Raw genomic sequence first — 18,494 nt, forward strand, 5'->3', positions numbered from 1 at the left:
TGTGAGGTACCACAGTACCTACAATACAAGCAAACAGGATCAGGGTCCATATCCAATACTAGCCACCTTAATATGATGATGGGTGGAGTTTCTATTGACAGTCTTTGTGCATTTGGAGTTTACTTTCCAAAAAGAAGTATTCCCTGAGATACAAAAATGGCCTCTTGAGGGGCAGGGGTTTGAGACAGTGAGGCTTGGGAGAAACCCATGCAGCATCTTTTGCCCCTTTTATGAAGTTTTACATGTTCTTGAGGGTATCACTGAGCTATATGTGAGGTTGTGCCTCGCAGAGCTTACTGGTGCTGTCAAAGATGTGTGTGTCTCTGGTATAGAGTAGTAAAGTGCATGAATCACAGATAAGCTTACTCACATAAGTAGCATGTATATTAAGGGGGGGACAAGAAATGTAGTGAAAGTGAATCTGTTCATGTTTAAAGCTGCTCAGTTTAACAGCATCCCACAAAAAAAAAAAGAGATATTGAACTGTAGTGTCTGCCTCCTGCTCCACTGGCCTGCAAGTGTCAACTGCTCTGGTATGTATGAAGGCTCCACAGCGCTGCCTGAGATTTGCTGCAGGGTTCAGGTTCTCTAGACCTTTCCTAGCCCATACATACTGGTTTATTAAAATCTGGCCAGCGTTTTCCTGCACTAAAATTCCCTGTTGTGCCCCTTCACAGCCTTTTTAGTTCATGCTGATAAGAATGATTGCTTTTTTCCCATTTTCTGTCTGGTTGGATCTTTGCTCCCCTCTGTGACCTACAGCTGTTTGCTGTAACTCTGATTTTCTGTCTAGAAGGGCTTGTTTGTCCTTGGAGGCCTTAAGAAAGCTGACCCCTATGGCAAGCTGACCCAATTAAATCCCAGCACAGGGATAGTCAGCCAGACACAGCCTTGGATCCAGCAAAAGCCAATCCACCCTGCTTATGAATCCACCTTGCTTATGAATCCACCTTACCCCGAGGAGGAGGAGGAGGAATGAAGGACCACTCATGAGCTCTCCTTGCTGTGTGCTGCTGCTGAACCTGCCTCTCAAAAGTGGCTAGAAACCAAACTAGCGCAGACCCTAGCAGCATGCTTATTATGCCAAAAGCAAGGCCTCCTCCTTCACAATGTGCCCTCACCATATGATGGATGTGTTTGAGGCAGAAGCATCTGACACAGCTCATTCTCTTGGGAACAGCCAGGGCAGCTTCCCAGGCCATCAGGGACCCTGCTTGGTAAAGTGAAATAGCAGTGTGTGGGAAGGAATGAGAGAGGTCCATAGTTTGGTGTTTACCCAGCATCCCATGTGGGTCTGTAAATGTGAGAGGGGACAAGGCTCCTATATAGCAAGGGTTAAGTTGGTGGGAACATTTCTATCAGGGCAGCTTTCCACTTAAAATAAATAAATAAATAAATGCTGTCATGGGTGGATTCTGACAAAAGTCTAGATAGGAAAATATGGCTACAACCATAAGGTATTTCAGCTGTTTTCACAGACACATTTCTCCAAATTAAAGCATTGAGAGCTGTCCCTCTCTCTTTAAAACAAACACGAAAAGGGGGAAAAGAAACCCAAACATTTCACACTCCATTTCTGAGCCTGAACATGTCACAGCAGCTAGAGCAAGCTCTATGACAACTTTGCTGGGGTTGGCATTACTGAAAGTTATTACCCTTAAATGTGCTGGGCCTGTACTAGCCTAGAGATGCTTCTTGACTCATGCCACGCAAGTCTAGGTGTGGGATGGGGGAACCTCCCAATCTCTGTATAGTCTGCTGCTTTACTGAGCTTTACTGTAAGGTGTAGGTAGGAAGGACATGGTATGGTGTGGGGTGTGGCGTGGCTGTCTGTGGTGTGTGGGGTTTGTTTTGGGGGCAGGGGGGTGTTTAATAAGCTCTTTCGATGGAAGGAAGGTAGAGGATGGCTTGTTAAGTCTTAGAATCCTGGTTTGGTTTTCCAGATTGGTAGAGATAGCAAGGATTGATAATAATGAGTAAGCGGCTTAGTCTGTTGTAGCAGAACTCACCAGGTCCCAGTGGGGTTTTATACTGAGAAATTACCTGGTTGTAATTTGCATCTTGTATCTGTGCCAGAGGCCAAAATGTTAGGAGGGAAGGGTGTGTATAGGGATCAGTGGAAAAATTACAAAGAGTTTTAGTCAACTGGGTGAACATAGGGCTGGCTCCTCACAAGGGAAGGCTCATATATTAAGCAACTTGATCTCTCCCTGTGAAAAACAGGTTGAGCCATGTCTGAGGGCGTTGCCTTATGGAATTTGTAGATAAGGATGGTTTATACCTGTGTGTTCCCAGCACAGAGAGGCCAGTTACATTCTGCAGCTTCCAGAGGAAATAAGCCTCTTGAGGAGTACAGTTATTCCAGTTTGCTTGTGGTAAGTGTATAGAAAAGAGCTTTTGTTTCTTCCTCTTCCCCCTCCACCCCCTTCAAATCTCAGATTCCCTAACTGTGAGGTGTGATATGTGTGTTTTTTCTTCATCAGCAAACCCAGACTTAGACTGCAATGGCATGGTGGAAGGCCTGGGTAAGTAGAGGAAATATTGAAGTAAGACACCCTGATATTTTTTGCACCATAATAAGGTAACTTGTAAGTTGTATCAGGCACTGTGTGGGATTTAAATGTTTCTCTTTAAAACCCAGCAAGATCTATTTGCTGGGTTTCTGACTATAAAATAGTATTCAGCATTTCAAAAATCTTGATTAAGGAAGATGTTAACATGATGGGTGGCCTTAAGAAGAGGAGCAGACTCTCTGTGATCCTTCGGCTAAGAGCGGTGCAGGGGGGTGTTTGTGTGCCTGCGTATATAGGGAGATGATACTGGGAAACAACAAAGTTTCACAGCTGAGGTCGGCAAGTTGCAAGCTTCTTGTCTCATGCGGTAGCGAGATCAGGGCACTGGCCTGCCCCCAGCTGCACTGGCAGGCTGTAGCCACAGAAGGAGATGTGGTCAAGCCAGTGTCTTTTTCCTTGGTAGGATTTTTATATTGCAATGACAATGTGGACTTGAACACCCTGTCAGTCTGCAAGGAGCCAGAAATGCTGTGTATGTTCTCTTCTAAACCCCTGTGGCTTTGGGAGGAATGTGGCAGGACAGGGGGATGCTCATGGGGGATGCTGAGGCAACCTCTAGGGTACAGCTCAGGCCAGGTGCCAGGCAGCTCTGGTGATGTGCACAGCTCTGCTCCCAGCTATGGCAGCTTTCCCATTAGCCCCCATGGAAGGCCAGGTTTACCCCCAGATTTTATTGTCAGATAACTATAAGCTAAAGCCTAGAAGACATCTGCTGGAGACAGGCAGTGGAAGAATACTGTGCAGCACCACTGCCAGTAGCGCACAGGCTTTCTCTGGACTGTTTTTGTCTTGTTTGTGGAAAGATTTGTCCAAGAGTCCCCTGGCTTCTTGTGAAGACGGTTTTGTATTCAAAAATACAAGCCTGTGCAAGGGGTGAGCCTGCACGGAGGTTCCAGTGCTACTGCTCCTCTCCCAGTCCTGGCACTGGTGTTTGAGAAGGGGGCAAGGGGCCTCTGCTGTCACTTGCCAGCAAAGGTACCCATGAAGTGTAGGAGAGCTGCATTGCAGTGCATTGTATTGCCTCAGGTGCAGTACATCATCAAGGAGAGAGAAACCACTTTGCATGGGCATGACCGTTTTCATCTTCTCAGTTACAATTTTTGCAACTAGGGGGTGGGAACTCAAGAAAAAACTAATCCAACACCAAAACACCTTGTGGGGTGGGGAATACCAAACTAATTCCTACTTTTCTACAGTAGGCTCCAGATGAGAAACTTTCCTGCTCTCAAAACATGTTGATTTTTCAACATCCTTCCCCCCCCCCCCCCCCCCAAAAAAAAAAGATTAAAATTGTAATCTTCCTTTCTGCTCATTTCCCTCTGCCTCCGTATTTCCTTTTGGAAGTTCAGTATAGTAGTACTCTCTTTATTCCAAAGTTTGGAGTAGCTCTCATTTCAATTTTCCCCTTTCTGCTGATCTGTTCTCCACTATGCCCAAAGCTGCAAATCATTTGAAAACTCAGAGTAAGAAAAGGAGAAAAGCTCTTGAAAGTTCCAATGATCTCTTACCTTTCAGTGTTGCAGGGGGTAGAAGCATTAGAGAAAGATGAGAGGGCAAAGGAAGGATGTTAAATTGTTTTGATTTTCTAACCCCTTCATAAAAAATACTGTTCAAAAGCAAAAAGAATGAAGAACTGTGAAACTTTTTCAGAAGCTTTCTACTGAAAAAAAAAAAAACACAACCCAAACAACAGTGCCCCCACTTGTCCCCAAATTGCAGCTTTTCAACAAACTGCTGTTTAGTTTTGAAAATATTTTGGTAGGAAAACTTAATTCCTCTTTCCTTCATTTATAGGTAAAACATTTCAGGGCATCATGTCTGAAGTACAGTGATTCCATTGCTTTCATGTGAATTATTCATCTTCACATGAGAGTTGCACAGATGGCTTGAGTAATTTCAGTTGGGTAATTGTAGGTTCAGTTCATCTGGGAAACAAGACCAAACTGAACAGGGTTTCTCTGGAAACCTTTTGTGATTGAGCCTGTGCTGAAACAATTATGTAGACAGAGGATGAGGTCTTATGATTGAATCGTGAGTGTGCCACTTGAGCCTTGATGGGCTGTCAATGTTTATTTGACTTAGTGTCAAAGATGACTATTGTTCAGCTTGTTCTGCTGCCTTCAAATGAAAGCTCAGCTTTGCACCTCGTCTTTCACTGAGTTGTGTCCAGAGTGTTTCTCTCACACGGTCCTTACAGGCAGCTACAGACGATTGTCCACCTCTTTCAGAACAAAATCACATGGATGAGCGCAACCTGCTTTTGAGGGTAGTTGCGATGGTGCTGGCTGACTTCACAGAGCACTAGAGAAGGAGAACTTGCTAGCTCAGCCAAACTCTGTTCCAGGCTGATGACAAACTGTTGGGGGTGGCAATGCTTTAGTCACCGCCCTTTTGCAGTGACAGCTTCATCACAGCCTTAAACTTGCTGCTCAGTCATCACTGGGATTCAAAGCTGCATCTATTGAAAAGTTTTCTGTTGACACCCTCCGCAGCTGCTCTTTCAGCTGGGAGCAAGATATGGTAGCACAGGAGTCTGTCTATGTGCTGGCTGTAAAGCAAACTTCTCCCTATCTTGCTGATTGATGAATATACTGCCTGTCTCAACAACCATCATTGCCCTTTGGTTTTTCGTCACTGCTTCCAGAGCTTGGCCAGCAAAGAGACCGGCATGCAAACATGTGCCAGCTACATCTACTGGCAAAGCACTGGACAAGGACACCTGAGCTAATTTGCCCTCAGCCAGCCTGACCATCTGTGCAGCACAATGTGGGCATGCTTCAGCTGAGAGCTAGGCTAAACCTGGAAGTTGTTGACAGACACTCCTGAGCACACAGCCATTAATCTTCCAGCCTCTCATTAAAAGCCAGAACTGCAGGTCCTGAAGGAAATTTCTGCAAGCATTTCTGTCAAGGATTACTTGAAGGCTTTTTCTCCTGGGGAGGCTTTTTATCTCTGGAGAGGGCTTGGATGACCTGGAAGGGCTCTGGGAGATAGGAATAAAGCCCTCTTTCACACAGGAAATAAGAGCAGAAGGGATTTGCATCATAGCAGGTGGCTGCTGGGTGGCATTTGGTGGTTTGTGTTATGCAAGTCAGATGGGACAACCACAGTGATTCCTTCTGGTCTGTAAGCTCCGATTTGAAGGTACTTCACTGACTAAAAAATCCATCAGGTCATACTGATATCAGTAGTACAGTACTAACCCTATCTCTGCAACTAAGGTTGTGAGAATACAGTTGTTTCCTAGAGCAACTTAAATCTGCTGCTAAAAAAGAGAAAATCATGTCCATTATTGGAATAAAGTGGTGATGACTCTATATCTAACCACACACGTACTCCCCTGTTGATAGGACCATACAGTTAGAAATGTGTAAATATATTCAAGCCAGGCCCTTGACTAACAGCTGATGTTAAATTAAAGCTCTTAAACTTGAGTTCTGTTTGATGGTCCTGCTACCTTGTAATGACTGGAATAAGTCTCAGCTGGTCTTTCTGCCCTGGAAGTCTGGCACTGGCAGAACCTTAAGTGTCTGGAGGATTCCTGTGTAGCTGGCCCTTGGTTCAGGTGAGAACATAAAACCTGCACTCCTGCTGTTGGATCTCTCCTTCAAAGTAATCTCTTGGCCCAAATATTTTCAGAGGAAATGCTTCTTTCTTGAAACCAGCTGTGCAGGTGCAGCAGAATAAAGCTGCTACTTAGAAAATGGTGTGTGAGCAGCAGACTGCCTGCACATAATGACTGTAACAGCAGTGTCACTATTAATGGTTTGCACTTCATGTTTCTGCCAGGAGCCAAAGGCTGGTACAGGCAGATGGAGGAAGGAAACTTGTTCTTTTTGGAGTTCTGCTCTGCTGAGAGATTTTTGAACCAATCCCTCTACTTTACTGTCCCCTCGCCATGCACAAGCAATGAATATTATTAACATACGTTCAAAATACTTTTTCTTCAGCTGATGAAAAGCAGTGGTGAAAAGTGCTACGTTTTTCTTCTTCTTTCAGAGTGAAGCAGAGGGCAAGTCTGTGGCAGGTGCTTTAAACTTTGACCCCACACCTGATGCTCAGACTCTGTACAAGGCCATGAAAGGGCTTGGTGAGTTGACTCCAAATTTGTGTGTAAATTCTATGTTCTCCTTTAATTGCCAAGTTGAAAGCTATTCCTTAAGAAAATTGCAGCCAGACATATCACTTTTAATGTGGAAAATTAAAAATTAAATTTTCTTCAGTACACACTTAAAATTCTCCATGAAGACAATGGAGTAGGAAAGGTTGTCTGAATATTTGAATTGAGACTTTTTGGGCTAGTCTCAATTTATTCTGTGCACTGTGACTTATGGCTTATTGTTGCTCTCTGCAGGGACTGATGAACAGGCTATAATTGATGTCCTAACCAAGAGGAGTAATGCGCAGCGTCAAGAGATTGCCAAATCCTTCAAAGCACAGTTTGGAAAGGTTATCCAAACCAAAACCATATTCAGTCACTGTTTCACGGCATACAATAAATGGATGTGGTAAATGGGTATACAATTCATCCTGGAAGCATGATGCAAATGATATGCAGGTCTTCTGCAAATAAGTGGATGGATATTTATTTATAAGGTTTGGGATAAATGTGTGAAATTAATTTTTGGTTGGAAAACCTGGTTTTCCCCCAAAGTTTGTAGATTTTTTTACTAAAAATATTTCTTAAAAATTATTTTTTTATTTGCTATTTTAACTTAAAGTCTAACTTCTTTTTGAAGCTGTATCAAAAATGGATACTTTTCTAAGTGGCATTTTGAGTAAAATATTGGTTTAGTTTGGGGTCCTTTTAAATGCCAGAGAAAGCTCAATTTAAAGACTTATTTAATTACATTTCTTTGGAAATTCTGAAAATGGAATCCAACTGCAGTTATTGACAACCATGTTTTCCTGTGATTATCTTTCTGTCTTTGGTAAAATCTTACTGTCATTTGGGAAAACTTTTCCATCAGCAAGCTCTGCCACCAGCCCTACTCTGGAGTCTCCAATGACCCTTGCTGGAAAGGGGACTGCCATGAAAGGGCCTCAGAAAGGGAAGAAAACGTGGGGGTGGCAAGTATAGGACAATGAATAGAGAGTGCTCACATCCCACTGAAACAGTGTGAGTCATACCATAACAAAAATGCATTGTGGGGATAGAAAGTTTGAATTTTATCTTCAGAAAGACTGCATGCCTGATTCTGTGGAAGCCCTCGGTTCATGCAGGCTTTGGGAACCAGCCCTGTGTGAAGCTACATCCTTTACTCAGTTAAAGGCCTTCAGCTGCCTGGTTTTGTTCCCTGAGTAAAACAGGGTGGAAGAAGACTTTATTCTTCCCTACCCTGCTGCAAAATTAATTAATGCTTGGGAGGTGCTTAAGTAGTGGGACAACAGGGAATGTGGATGTATGTAGACAAATATCATTTTCGAGATGGGTACCTTTTCCAGTCCCAGGACCTTTTCTAATAAACTATCAACACAATACTGTCATTCAGCTTCATTACTGTAGGCCATGGGGATGGAAACAGCATTAGGTGGTAAAAAGATCCCATGAGGCTTTTTGTGTAACTGTGTGATGCATATTTAACAGGATCTGATTGATAGCCTGAAGTGTGAACTGAGTGGCAACTTTGAGCGGCTCATTGTAGCTCTCATGTACTCCCCATTCAAGTACGATGCCAAGGAGCTCTATGATGCCATGAAAGTAAGTGAATTGCATGCTGATATTTCAGTAGTAGCATGGAAGCAGTGCAATAACTGGACTGCTACATGACTAAGTTTGTTATTAGCAGTAGCCTTTGAGAAATAATTATACTGTCAATGCATATTGTGAGGGGAAATTCTGCTTTAATATCTGGGCTGAATGAGTTTCTGTACATACATTTCTCATAGAGCCTGGGGAAGGCAAAAGCAAACTAAACTCGGTTTTGGCAAGGAATGAACTTCCACAGATTGTTTCTTTATTTAAACATTTCTTTGCTGCTCTGTGCTGTGCTTCTCCTGAACAGAGCTCAGTGACACAAAGCTATTGCCCTGATGTCCCAACTGAGCCACGAAACCCTTAAGAAATCAAGGAGTGGTGGTGTGAGGGCAAGGCTGGGTTTGGCTGAGATCCTACCTACCAATACAGTTCAAGTTTCAGATGCAGAGAGGTCTATTAAAATGGTAGAAAGATGGACTAACTAGACAAGCATTGGTCTGTCTCCCTGCATCCCTCTAACACTGTCATCAAATATCCAAATCCAGAAATGCATTGCAGAAATGCATTGTGAAAGGTTAGATAAAATCATCCTTCCTGAGTTAGGCACATCAGTAGACGAAACCATGTTCAGACCAAATGTGCTTTGTGTCTCCAGCTTTCATCATGATGGTTTCTCACAGCTCATCACGCAGCCTAACACTGCTGCATTAGGCTATGTGCTTTGACTCCTCACTTGACCATACTTCTTTAGCGATAAATTTCACTCCATGACTAGATGCCTTTCTCCACTTTTATTTATCCCCTATGTTTTATATTAAAGGGTGTGGGAACAAGTGAAGATGTTATCATAGAGATCCTGGCATCCCGAACAAAAGCACAGATCAGAGAGATAATCAAGGCGTACAAAGAAGGTAAAGTGCCTGGGGCCTGATCTGTGTGGTCAGAGCAATGTATGGCTGCCTAATTGCACAGCAGGAATGGTGTTACCAACTAGCACTGTCAGCAGGTAGATGGTGTTTTTAAAAGCAGGGAGGTGCAGCCTAACTCTGCTTTCAGCCTAGCAAAACAGAGCATGGCTATGCTGACAGAATTTGAAAATCCCTTTCCAGATTTACACTCAGCTAAAGGAAAAGGTCAGCAAATCACAAGTTTGGTTCAACTTGGTCACATGCTACTGTCAGAATGCAAACAAAATTGTAGCTATATACTTGGCTGCTTCTCCCCTTCAAATAAACTTCCATCTACAGTATATCAAATATGTATTGTAAATATTTTATATTTCTTTGCTATCTGCAATGTTAAATCTATGTTTATGCCTTGGATATCAGTGGAGCTACTGATTCAGCTGCAAATGCTGACCTGGGTGTCACTAAGGGTATGAGTTGATCTCAGTCCTGTCCTTTTTCCCTAGCAACCTTCTTGACTAGTGTCAGGTCTTGTACATCTTGAGTGACTGGCAATATCCCAACTATGTGATCCAAATAACAAATCCTTCTCTTGTCCTCTTTTCCTTGAGTAGAATACGGTTCTGATCTGGAAGAAGACATAAAATCAGAAACAAGTGGCTACTTGGAACAGATTCTGGTTTGCCTTCTTCAGGTAACGCTAGAGAAATGACAGTATGAAGTTATTCACATTTTTCTCTTTTTTTTTTCTTTTGAGAAGACATGCAGTAGAAGAGGCAATACAGTCATGACCACCAGACAAACTGCGGAGACAAATGTGTGACTTGGACCGGATCTGTGTTTCAACTTCAATGTGACTGAAACAGGGATTCCTTCCTCCCTTAGCAGCTGGGAACATAGCTCTGCCGCAGGGAGACACCTCACTTTTACATACACATAAAGCTATTGCGCTCTACAAGGGCCTTTGAAAACAATGCTCCTCAGCTCTAATTCACCAGCCTTCCAGGGGCTGTGTTCTCAATGCTGAGTGCATTTGGATGCATTTATCTTGCCACATTTTCCAAATTTTCCTGCCTAGCAGCAGAATAATTTAGCAAGTTTTTGACTCTGCTTCCTATGGCTGATTTCAGTGCCTTTCAGTGAAGGAGATAGTATTTATGCTGTCTGAAACATTACTACTTGAGTACTCTGCAGAAATGAATAGCTCATCAGGATAATTGATCTTCACCCAGAATGTATGCTTTGATCCTTATGTATGGAAGATTCTTCGTGAAATAAAATGGTTACCTTTCTTTTTCTTCTCATAGGGTGAGAGGGACAATGCTACTTTCTATGTGGACCCAGCACTGGCTCTCCAAGATGCAGAGGTACTACCAAATGCTTGTAATTGATGATATGCCTGCATCCCATCTGTCTTGAGCTTCAAAGTGCTTCAGTAGGCAGCAGAGTCCTGATCAGCAGAGGGTTTGTGGCCACAATAGCTTGGGAAGGGGTGGTCTTCAAGCGGAAGCAACTTGGGGTTCTTCAATTTTGCCTGCATTGCTGAGCCTTGCTGTTCCAAAAAAGAGTGACGATAGCTGGGCTTGGGCTCGGGCTCAGCTGCTTTAAATATGCAAAAGTATATGTATGGTGGAGTGGAACAGCAAAGAATAGAGAAGAAAACCTAAGAGTATTGTTGGCTGCTCCAGCTGCTGGAGGAGGAATGGAAAGGTTGGAGATACTGTTTGCTCCAGTTTGACTAGAAGACACAGTCAAGAGGTTTCATAATCACTAATTCTATGAGAGTCTAGTTCACACAGTGTTTTAGGTTACTTAAAATCACCCTAACTTCAACTTAAACCAAACTCTGTTTCTTTACCAGCTACACGCAGAGAACATCTCTAAAAATTGTGTGTTAAATTACAGGCTCTCTATGCTGCTGGAGAGAAGATACGGGGCACCGATGAGATACAGTTTGTCACCATCTTGTGCAAGAGGAGCGCCATACACTTGCTGAAAGGTATGGAGGACTCGCCTCATTAGCCAGAGTCAGGAATATAGGTGGGAGAGATGGGTCATCAGAAGTAAGTACCTGATTCTGTCTCCTTATTCTTGGTCACTTAGTGACCAAAAGCTGCCAGCAGCTTTCAGGAAAACTTACGAAGGCTTATGACTGCTGAAAATCAAGTGGCTTACTTGAGAGTCCTTATACAATGGTGGTGGCTGGATGGTATAGCTTTTTTCATAAACCCAAGGAGAGAGACAGTCTCTTTCTAACCAGGTAGGAGCATGCAGTGGACAGACCCATGACCTCTGGGTTATGGGTTCCTCTGTGGCAAAAAAATCACTGGAAACATAACTGTTTATTCAGTGATGGAGAATCCCAGGGTGCACCCTGCACTTCTGCTTCAGGTTCTTCTGAGGGCATCAGAGGCTGCTGGAAGCAAACATGCTAACCCAGATCCAGGTAAGGGAGCCTTCAGCTCCCCACTGCCCAGTGCAACAGAGACCTGGCCTTGTCATCTCAAGAATTTTGAGGCAGTCCAAAACCGCTTGATAGATGTTGTTATATTGGTTGAATATAAGCTGTTATGTAGTGTGTAAATCCATATGTGTTACTTTATGTGGACTTAAAGTGATAAATTTAGCCAGTGATAAATAAATTATGTCTGAGCTTTTTCAAGCTGAGGTCTTCTGAGACTGTTTTCTAGGCCCTGAGGCCAGCTCCCCCTTGTGTTTCTAAGTGCTGCTGGGAGATTAAATTTGAAAACAAAACCAAAAAAAAATGATCTCTTGTCTTCGGCTTTGCCTTTTAGATCTGAGTTTCAACTAGTTGTCAGGATGAAATCAGTCTGTGGAACCTGCCATATCACCAAGCAAGTAATTTCCTTTGTGCTAAGGCAACCTGTAACTCTTCGTCTTTAAAACTTGAGACTTAAGTGCGATTGTTGCAGTGATATATATATATATATATATATATATATATATATATGTGTGTATATATATATATAAAAATTATGGAAAGTAGGTCTGAGTTGGGGACGTTGTATCCATCTATCTGTTATGCGGTATTACCTTTCCCCAGAGTTATCTTAGTGTTAGTGTTTAGGTATCTGATCTTGAATGCCAAGCAAACTTCTTAAAGATGCCCACTGCATTACATAGTAGTTTTCCTTCTTCGTTAGTCTGAAAGCTAGGAATCAAAACTGAGATCTGAACCCTGGAGTACCTAGAGTGTATAAGGTGAACAACAGCTCTGTTGCTGAGCTTTTGTTAATGTGGGAGCTCAAATACCTTGGAATCTACAACTGTGTTTTGCTCATCTTTTCTGAGAATTTTGTTTTTTTCCTTCTGCTTGAAATAGTAAGTTTTCCCAAATTGTTGTCATCATTCAAAAGGGCCATGAGCAGCATAGTCCTAGATTTAATTTGATTTTGTTTTGGTTCCTGAAGCTTGTGGCATCAACAAATACAAGGCCACATGGTAGAGTTGTGCCTAACCTTCTGCTGTCTGCTTCATTTCTGTGGTTAAATACAGTGATGAAGGGGCAGATTTCCAAATTAACATGAAGTGACTGAACTCACATGTTCAAATTAAGGCATCGAATTAAGAACCCTGGATGGGTTGCGTTTCTGTGAACGTTGCCATCTTTTTTTTTTGTAGCTGATTTCTGGGCTTGACTAAAGCTTTCTGAAGTTGGTGAAAATGTGGCCATTCCTTCAGTGGGATCTATGTTTCCATGTCAGTACACAAGCAATACCTGTAAATATTGGGCACAAAAAGCTTGAGCAGTTGCTTGGTAAAAATTGAAGTTCTTTGTTTCCAACAGTGTTTGAAGAATACCAGAAACTGGCTGGTAAGAACATAGAAGATTCTATCAAGAGTGAAACTTGTGGTTCACTTGAGGATGCCATGCTAGCTATTGGTAAGAGTGGCTATGTTTCCCTTTCTTTTGTCTGAGTCTGCTACATTTTCTCCTGCAGCAGGTAACTGTTATGGGATGGAGCTACTTTATAAGGGTATCTGGTGGTAATTAAAGGGTTCTTCTTAAGTAGGATAAACTCAGATCCCAGGGGTACATTGAATTATTGGAAACCATGTTGAATCTCTTGTTACCTGCTGCTCTGAACTGGAATTGCAGTTGATTCTTACTCAGCCATTTTGTATGTCTAGTGAAATGTACCAGGAGTGTCCATTGCTACTTTGCAGAGAGGCTGTACCATGCTTTAAAGGTAAGACTCTTCAGTGTAACATACTTGTTTTCATACTAGACTGAATTTGTAACCTGGCTTCCACCAAGTCAAGTTAGAAGAGGCAAGGTTTTGGTGAAATCCAGCAAGTTTAGGGCTATTGTTGCAGGTAATAGCAGGATCTCTTCATCTACCTTAGGCAGAAAAATACCTCTTAAAAGTGAGATACCCAAGGGAGTCTAGCTTCTCTGATTTAGGAGTCTGCAAGGAGTCCAGTCCCACTTTTTGAAACGTGGACAAAATTTCTGGAAGAGGCTTTTCTAGGAGGTTGTTCATGGTGGAATTTTTGTCCATAATGTTAATATAATAGACTGGACCACAATATTCTCTTTCTAGGAAACAATTCTCTCAATGGCAGTATAAAATGAAAGAGTCCCAAATGGGGACACACAAGGCATCTACAGATTGTGGCCCTGTAACTCTTAACAGATGTGTAAAAGACAACAGCTCTCCCAAACTTGTGAAAGCTGAGACGACTGATATTAGTTATCAACATGATCTTAATTTCCTGTGAGTGATTAATCAATACTTGTTGAAGTCAAGTGTCCCATGGGTGATGCTGCAGAAGTACAATATGTATTCAATGCTAACATCCAACTCTGTAACATGCTTGGTTTTGAATTTGATGTGTGCAGAAACTTATTAGCACACTTCCACGATGGGCTTGTGGTACTGACAATGTCCCCCAGGGATTGGTCCTCCAGAAAGAGCAGCAGACGTGCTGCAGAACATGCGCCAACCAATGTTTGAAACATGACTCCTCCTGTCTTGGACCAGTTTGCAACAGCTTATCCCTTGAACATCCACTGACATCATAGACTGATGTATCTGTTATTCCAGGGGGCTGGCACCAATGATGGGACTCTTATAAGGGTGATCGTTTCTCGAAGTGAAGTTGATTTAAATCTTATAAAGGCTGAATTCAAGCATATTGCAGGAAAGACTCTCTCCAGTATGATTATGGTAAGCAGCATCTTGATACGGTGGTTCTTAAGCATCATACACATTCCTAACCTGTCCAACACTGTGGGATGCTTCCACAGTTTTTTTTTATAAAAATATCATTTTCTGCTAAGCTCTCCTTCATTAGGCCTATTAACAATCTTTTCCTTGAGAGACATACACACCTGAAAGGTGAGTCAGATTGTATGCTCTGGAAGTGACATGGGCAAAACCAAACCCATGGAGAGATGCTCCAGGGTTTTCATGGACTGTACTCTGTATCCATGCACTTTGTGATTTTCTAGATGAACCTAGATTCATTTAATTCTCTCTGTTACACCTTTCCCACACTGTTGTGTCATTTTGTCCTCTCTCTGTGCTGTCCTTAACTACCTCAAGCCAGTCCCATATAAATCAAAACAGTGCTGTTTTTCTTTCTTTGTTTTGTTTTCTTTTTGGTGTTGATTGGTTGGTTTGACTTATCCTTTAGCTGACTTACCCTAGGCGAAGGCCTGGTCTATACTGTGGTGAGATGATAGGTTTAGAAACTGAACCTTGTCAAAGCTTATTGTAGCTTTTGAGGTTAGGGTCTCAGCTCTGAGTGAATGTCCCTCCCCTACTGGGGCTGTAATGTTGGGTTTTACCATTTGTCCTAAGGACTCTGGGGCATTCCTTTCCCTCAGTGCAAATGGCACAGAAGCCCTATCCTTAGCAGTCCCCATGGGAAGTCTGGTTCTATAATGAAGGACCTTTCTTCTAATTGACACTGTCAGTGTCTGTCATGTTGATTAATGATCAGTCTTCAAGGGTCTGCATGGAATATTCATTCCTTCTGAGAAGTGAAATGGGCTTTACACCTGTCATCACAAAACAGTCAAAGGGAGTAATTTTTTACCTTGCGATATTCTCTGTAGTGCTCCTCTAGACCAAAATGACCACAACTGTGGCTTTTTATAACATGTCATGTGTCAGGGCTAGCGATATTGCCCTTTCCCTTCCTGTAGGGGAGAGATGCTGCACAAATACTTGGGGACATGAAATCTGAACACAGCAGACTTGGTTGCTCTTGTTCATGCTGACTTTGTCTGTGCTTTGTCTGTGCTGCTCTGTAGGATGTAGCCCTGATAAATTGCTCACCTGGATTCCAAAGAAATGAATTGGATTTGATAAATGTTATTTCAGGTGGCAGCTACAAGCCTCATTTCTCCATTTGCTTTTGATGGTGTGTCAGTTGGCAGAAACACTGCTGAAGTCTGACTTGCTCTTTCCAAATCCTTTTCCTGTGCAGGCATATTCCATGGACTGACAAAGTCAGCACTCGGAGCATACAGAGGAACTTCCATGCTCACCTTTTTTCATTTTTTTTTTTCTCCTGTCAGGATGACACCAGTGGCGATTACAAGACAGCCTTGCTGAATCTCTGTGGCACTGACTGACAACATCTAGGAGGAAGATGCTGAAATGGATACAGAGAGAAAATTAACAGCGAACAAGGATCTGAAAATGTACGTTGTAGAAAATCTTTCCATTCATCCAACTGGGCAAAAAAAGAAGATCAAATAAACTGTCAAGGTTTCCATAGGGCTCTGGAGGATGTGGGTGCTCATTAGACACTAAATGCTATTCGCTACCCCAACAATTTTTCAAACCCAAGTGGGAATGTTTCTTTTTTGCTTCCATTTTGTTCTATGCAATTTCCCTTCTCTTTTAGCACACTGTAAAGGCTGCTACTTGGATGTAAAATTAAAGGCTTTTTTAAAACCTCTGTAGGTATTCTGCAGGTCTTAACAACCCTACAAAGCTTGGGCTGCCCCGTAGCCTTGATAACTTCACTAGGACAAGCTCTTAGAGCAGTGATCATTTGATGCTAGCAGGGCAGGTCTGGAAGGAATGCCAGATATTAATGAGGCTTTAGGACACGGGTCAGAGTAGAGAAATCCGTCCTCAGGGGCTGTTTTAGCAGTCTTATCTGCATAACTTGAGTGAGGGCTTCCCAGGAGCTGGGAATGGCAGAGCCAAACTGACCATAAGCATGTGAAACTGAAAGCTAAAAACTATGTGACTGATTTCCTCTATCTTTGTGTGAATATCTGTAGGGCAAGACTGACAAGTCCAGGGTGTGACATCAATGTCAGACCATAGGAAAATCAAAACTGGGGCAGACAATTTGTTTTTGGTGAATATAGGATATCCTGCTCTTGGAAGCAGACCTGTTTCTGCTCCTGGTTTCACAGGAACTTCACGGAAGTCAGTGGACTCGCTTGGTTGTTCCCCACACCTCCATGACTGCACCTACCAGTAGCTGATCAAGGGCCCAGACTTGCACAGTGATACAGAGAGAACAGCTTGAAATGCTTTGAGAAGCTCAGGTCTGCCTTGACAGTGATTCTCCACATTTAAAGCAACTCATTTAAATGCATATTTACCCAAAGCCATTGTGTTCAGAGAAATAGCTTTTCTGATCAAGTGAATTAATTTTCTGGCGGTGGGGATGGTTCCTTCCTTTTACTGCTGAAATGAGCAGGAACCAGTGCAGGGCAAGTGGAGGGTTCAAAAAGTCTTGGGGATTCCAGGACCCATTCCTGAGGTCAGGGTATCTTCATTCCCCAGATGAACATGAAGAGGAGGAGGTTTCAATCTCTGGCTCTTTAAGTGCTTGTGTTTTCAGTGATATCCCAGTTTCTCACCTGGATGAGGATGAGCTGGAGATAGGCGTGTCTCAAGACTGATCACCATGGGGAGGTTTTTCGCTCAGTTTTTTGGGGGTATGTGGGGCAGCTCCAGACATCAAAGGACAGAGATCTACACGTCCATTCTGCTGGCCAGAGGGCCCACTTCATTTTTCGGAGAGCCACTTGTTCCCATAGTCACTGATGACCCGCCTTCTCCTCTTGTTTTCCTAAGAGCAGGCTCAGGCGTTGATTTCTAGCGAGAGGAAGCAGACCGCGGGCAGGATGCCTGCTGCGGAGAAACCCGTGCTTACACCGCCACCTCGTGGGCGACGGGCTGCGCGCAGCCCGCCTGCGGCGCCGCGGCGAGGGCCCGCGGGACACCGGGATCCAGCCGCTGGAGGGGGCGGGTGAGGGAGCATCACATCACCCCTCGCCTCCCAGCGCAGTGCCCGGTCTCCTCGGTCACAGAGAGGAGCTCCCCCGGGAGAGGTGCAGAACCGACCTCTGGGGAGGGGTGTGTGAGGTTTGCTCCTCTTCAAGCAGCACATGCTTTCCCTCCCAGCCGTTTTAAAGTCTGCAATGGAGGGATGCATTTGCTGACAGCTATTGCCTTCGTGACTCCTGCTTAGGGGCTCTCACTCTGCAGCTCCTTAACTCTGGTACAGCTAAGATGCTCTGCAGAAATGCACTCCTCTGACCACATCTGTGTGATGAAGTTTTAGTAAGACTGAGCCATTTCCTCTGTGTTTGGGGTATTGCTTCAGAAAGGCCAAATGGGAACATATAACTGCCCTACGCAGGGAGCGTGGATGGTTTATACAGTTGTGCCCATGACATTTGTGTTTCCCCAGGTTGGACAGGCAATGTGCGAGAAGCAATCCCAGCTTTGAGGGACTTAAAATCTAACTAGAAAAATCTACTGAAATCTCAGCTCTTCAAAATATTTTAGTTCAGACTTGTCTGCTTATTTCACTGAAACTTTTGCACTTATCTCAGAGTTCTTGTTGTTGTTAGGTTATTCAGGTCAGAGGTTGATTTATCTTGGTGGCCTGTGCTTAGCACTGTGGGTTAGGATTACAGCTGTTTCAGTGTCACTGTGGTCCTATTTTACTAACAGCAACTTGGGAGATGTAAGATGAGTTGCCAATAGGCTCTCAGGAGATCAGTATAGCAAAGCTGGGAAGGAGGAACAGTCAAGAGAAGCTGATTCTATCACCATAATTGCTGGGAAACAAAACAATTGTAAAACATCAATAAAGATTTGGTTACATATTGATTGCTGCTAAAATGTTCCCAGGGTGAACAGGTGCCTTAATAAAGCAGAATCAATTCTTAAGCCATTCTAACCATTTTTTATCCAAATGCAAATATTGACTTAGGGCCTTTCTATTAATTCACAGTTAAATTAACATGATTTTATTGCACAAAAATAAAGATAAAAGCGCAGCAAAGAAAAGGTAACAGAGCCCAGGACT

General features: G+C 43.2%; 1 protein-coding gene across 3 annotated transcripts; it reads left to right on the plus strand.

The window, feature by feature from the left end:
• The first annotated feature begins 1,961 nt into the window (after window positions 1-1,961).
• Window positions 1,962-16,112, plus strand: ANXA8L1 (annexin A8 like 1). Of its 3 annotated transcripts, none has more exons than XM_057401065.1 (13): window positions 1,962-2,381; window positions 2,493-2,525; window positions 6,573-6,663; window positions 6,928-7,022; window positions 8,161-8,274; window positions 9,092-9,182; window positions 9,791-9,870; window positions 10,484-10,543; window positions 11,082-11,175; window positions 12,985-13,080; window positions 13,329-13,387; window positions 14,246-14,368; window positions 15,727-16,112. In XM_057401065.1, exons 2-13 carry the CDS (start codon window positions 2,505-2,507, stop codon window positions 15,781-15,783), a joined length of 981 nt encoding a protein of 326 aa, XP_057257048.1. In that variant the 5' UTR covers window positions 1,962-2,381; window positions 2,493-2,504; the 3' UTR covers window positions 15,784-16,112. The 3 variants fall into 3 exon arrangements, with proteins under 3 accessions (XP_057257048.1, XP_057257049.1, XP_057257047.1); XM_057401066.1 differs by having other exon boundaries at window positions 1,962-2,372; window positions 2,484-2,525; XM_057401064.1 differs by having other exon boundaries at window positions 1,968-2,375; window positions 2,484-2,525.
• The last annotated feature ends 2,382 nt before the right edge of the window (window positions 16,113-18,494 follow it).

This window comes from Pezoporus wallicus, unplaced genomic scaffold (assembly GCF_028554395.1).
Source record: "Pezoporus wallicus isolate ANWC-B61680 ecotype Strahan unplaced genomic scaffold, APGP_CSIRO_Pwel_v1 contig_5524, whole genome shotgun sequence".
Taxonomy (NCBI): domain Eukaryota; kingdom Metazoa; phylum Chordata; class Aves; order Psittaciformes; family Psittacidae; genus Pezoporus; species Pezoporus wallicus.

What these genes read in the sequence shown, in the direction of transcription:
- ANXA8L1 (XM_057401065.1), top strand. Translation starts at nt 2,505, where the DNA reads ATGGCATGGTGGAAGGCCTGG. An exon ending in CAAGGCCATGAAAGGGCTTG is followed by an intron (nt 6,664 to 6,927) that starts GTGAGTTGACTC and finishes TGCTCTCTGCAG; the next exon opens with GGACTGATGAACAGGCTATA. An exon ending in TCAAAGCACAGTTTGGAAAG is followed by an intron (nt 7,023 to 8,160) that starts GTTATCCAAACC and finishes CATATTTAACAG; the next exon opens with GATCTGATTGATAGCCTGAA.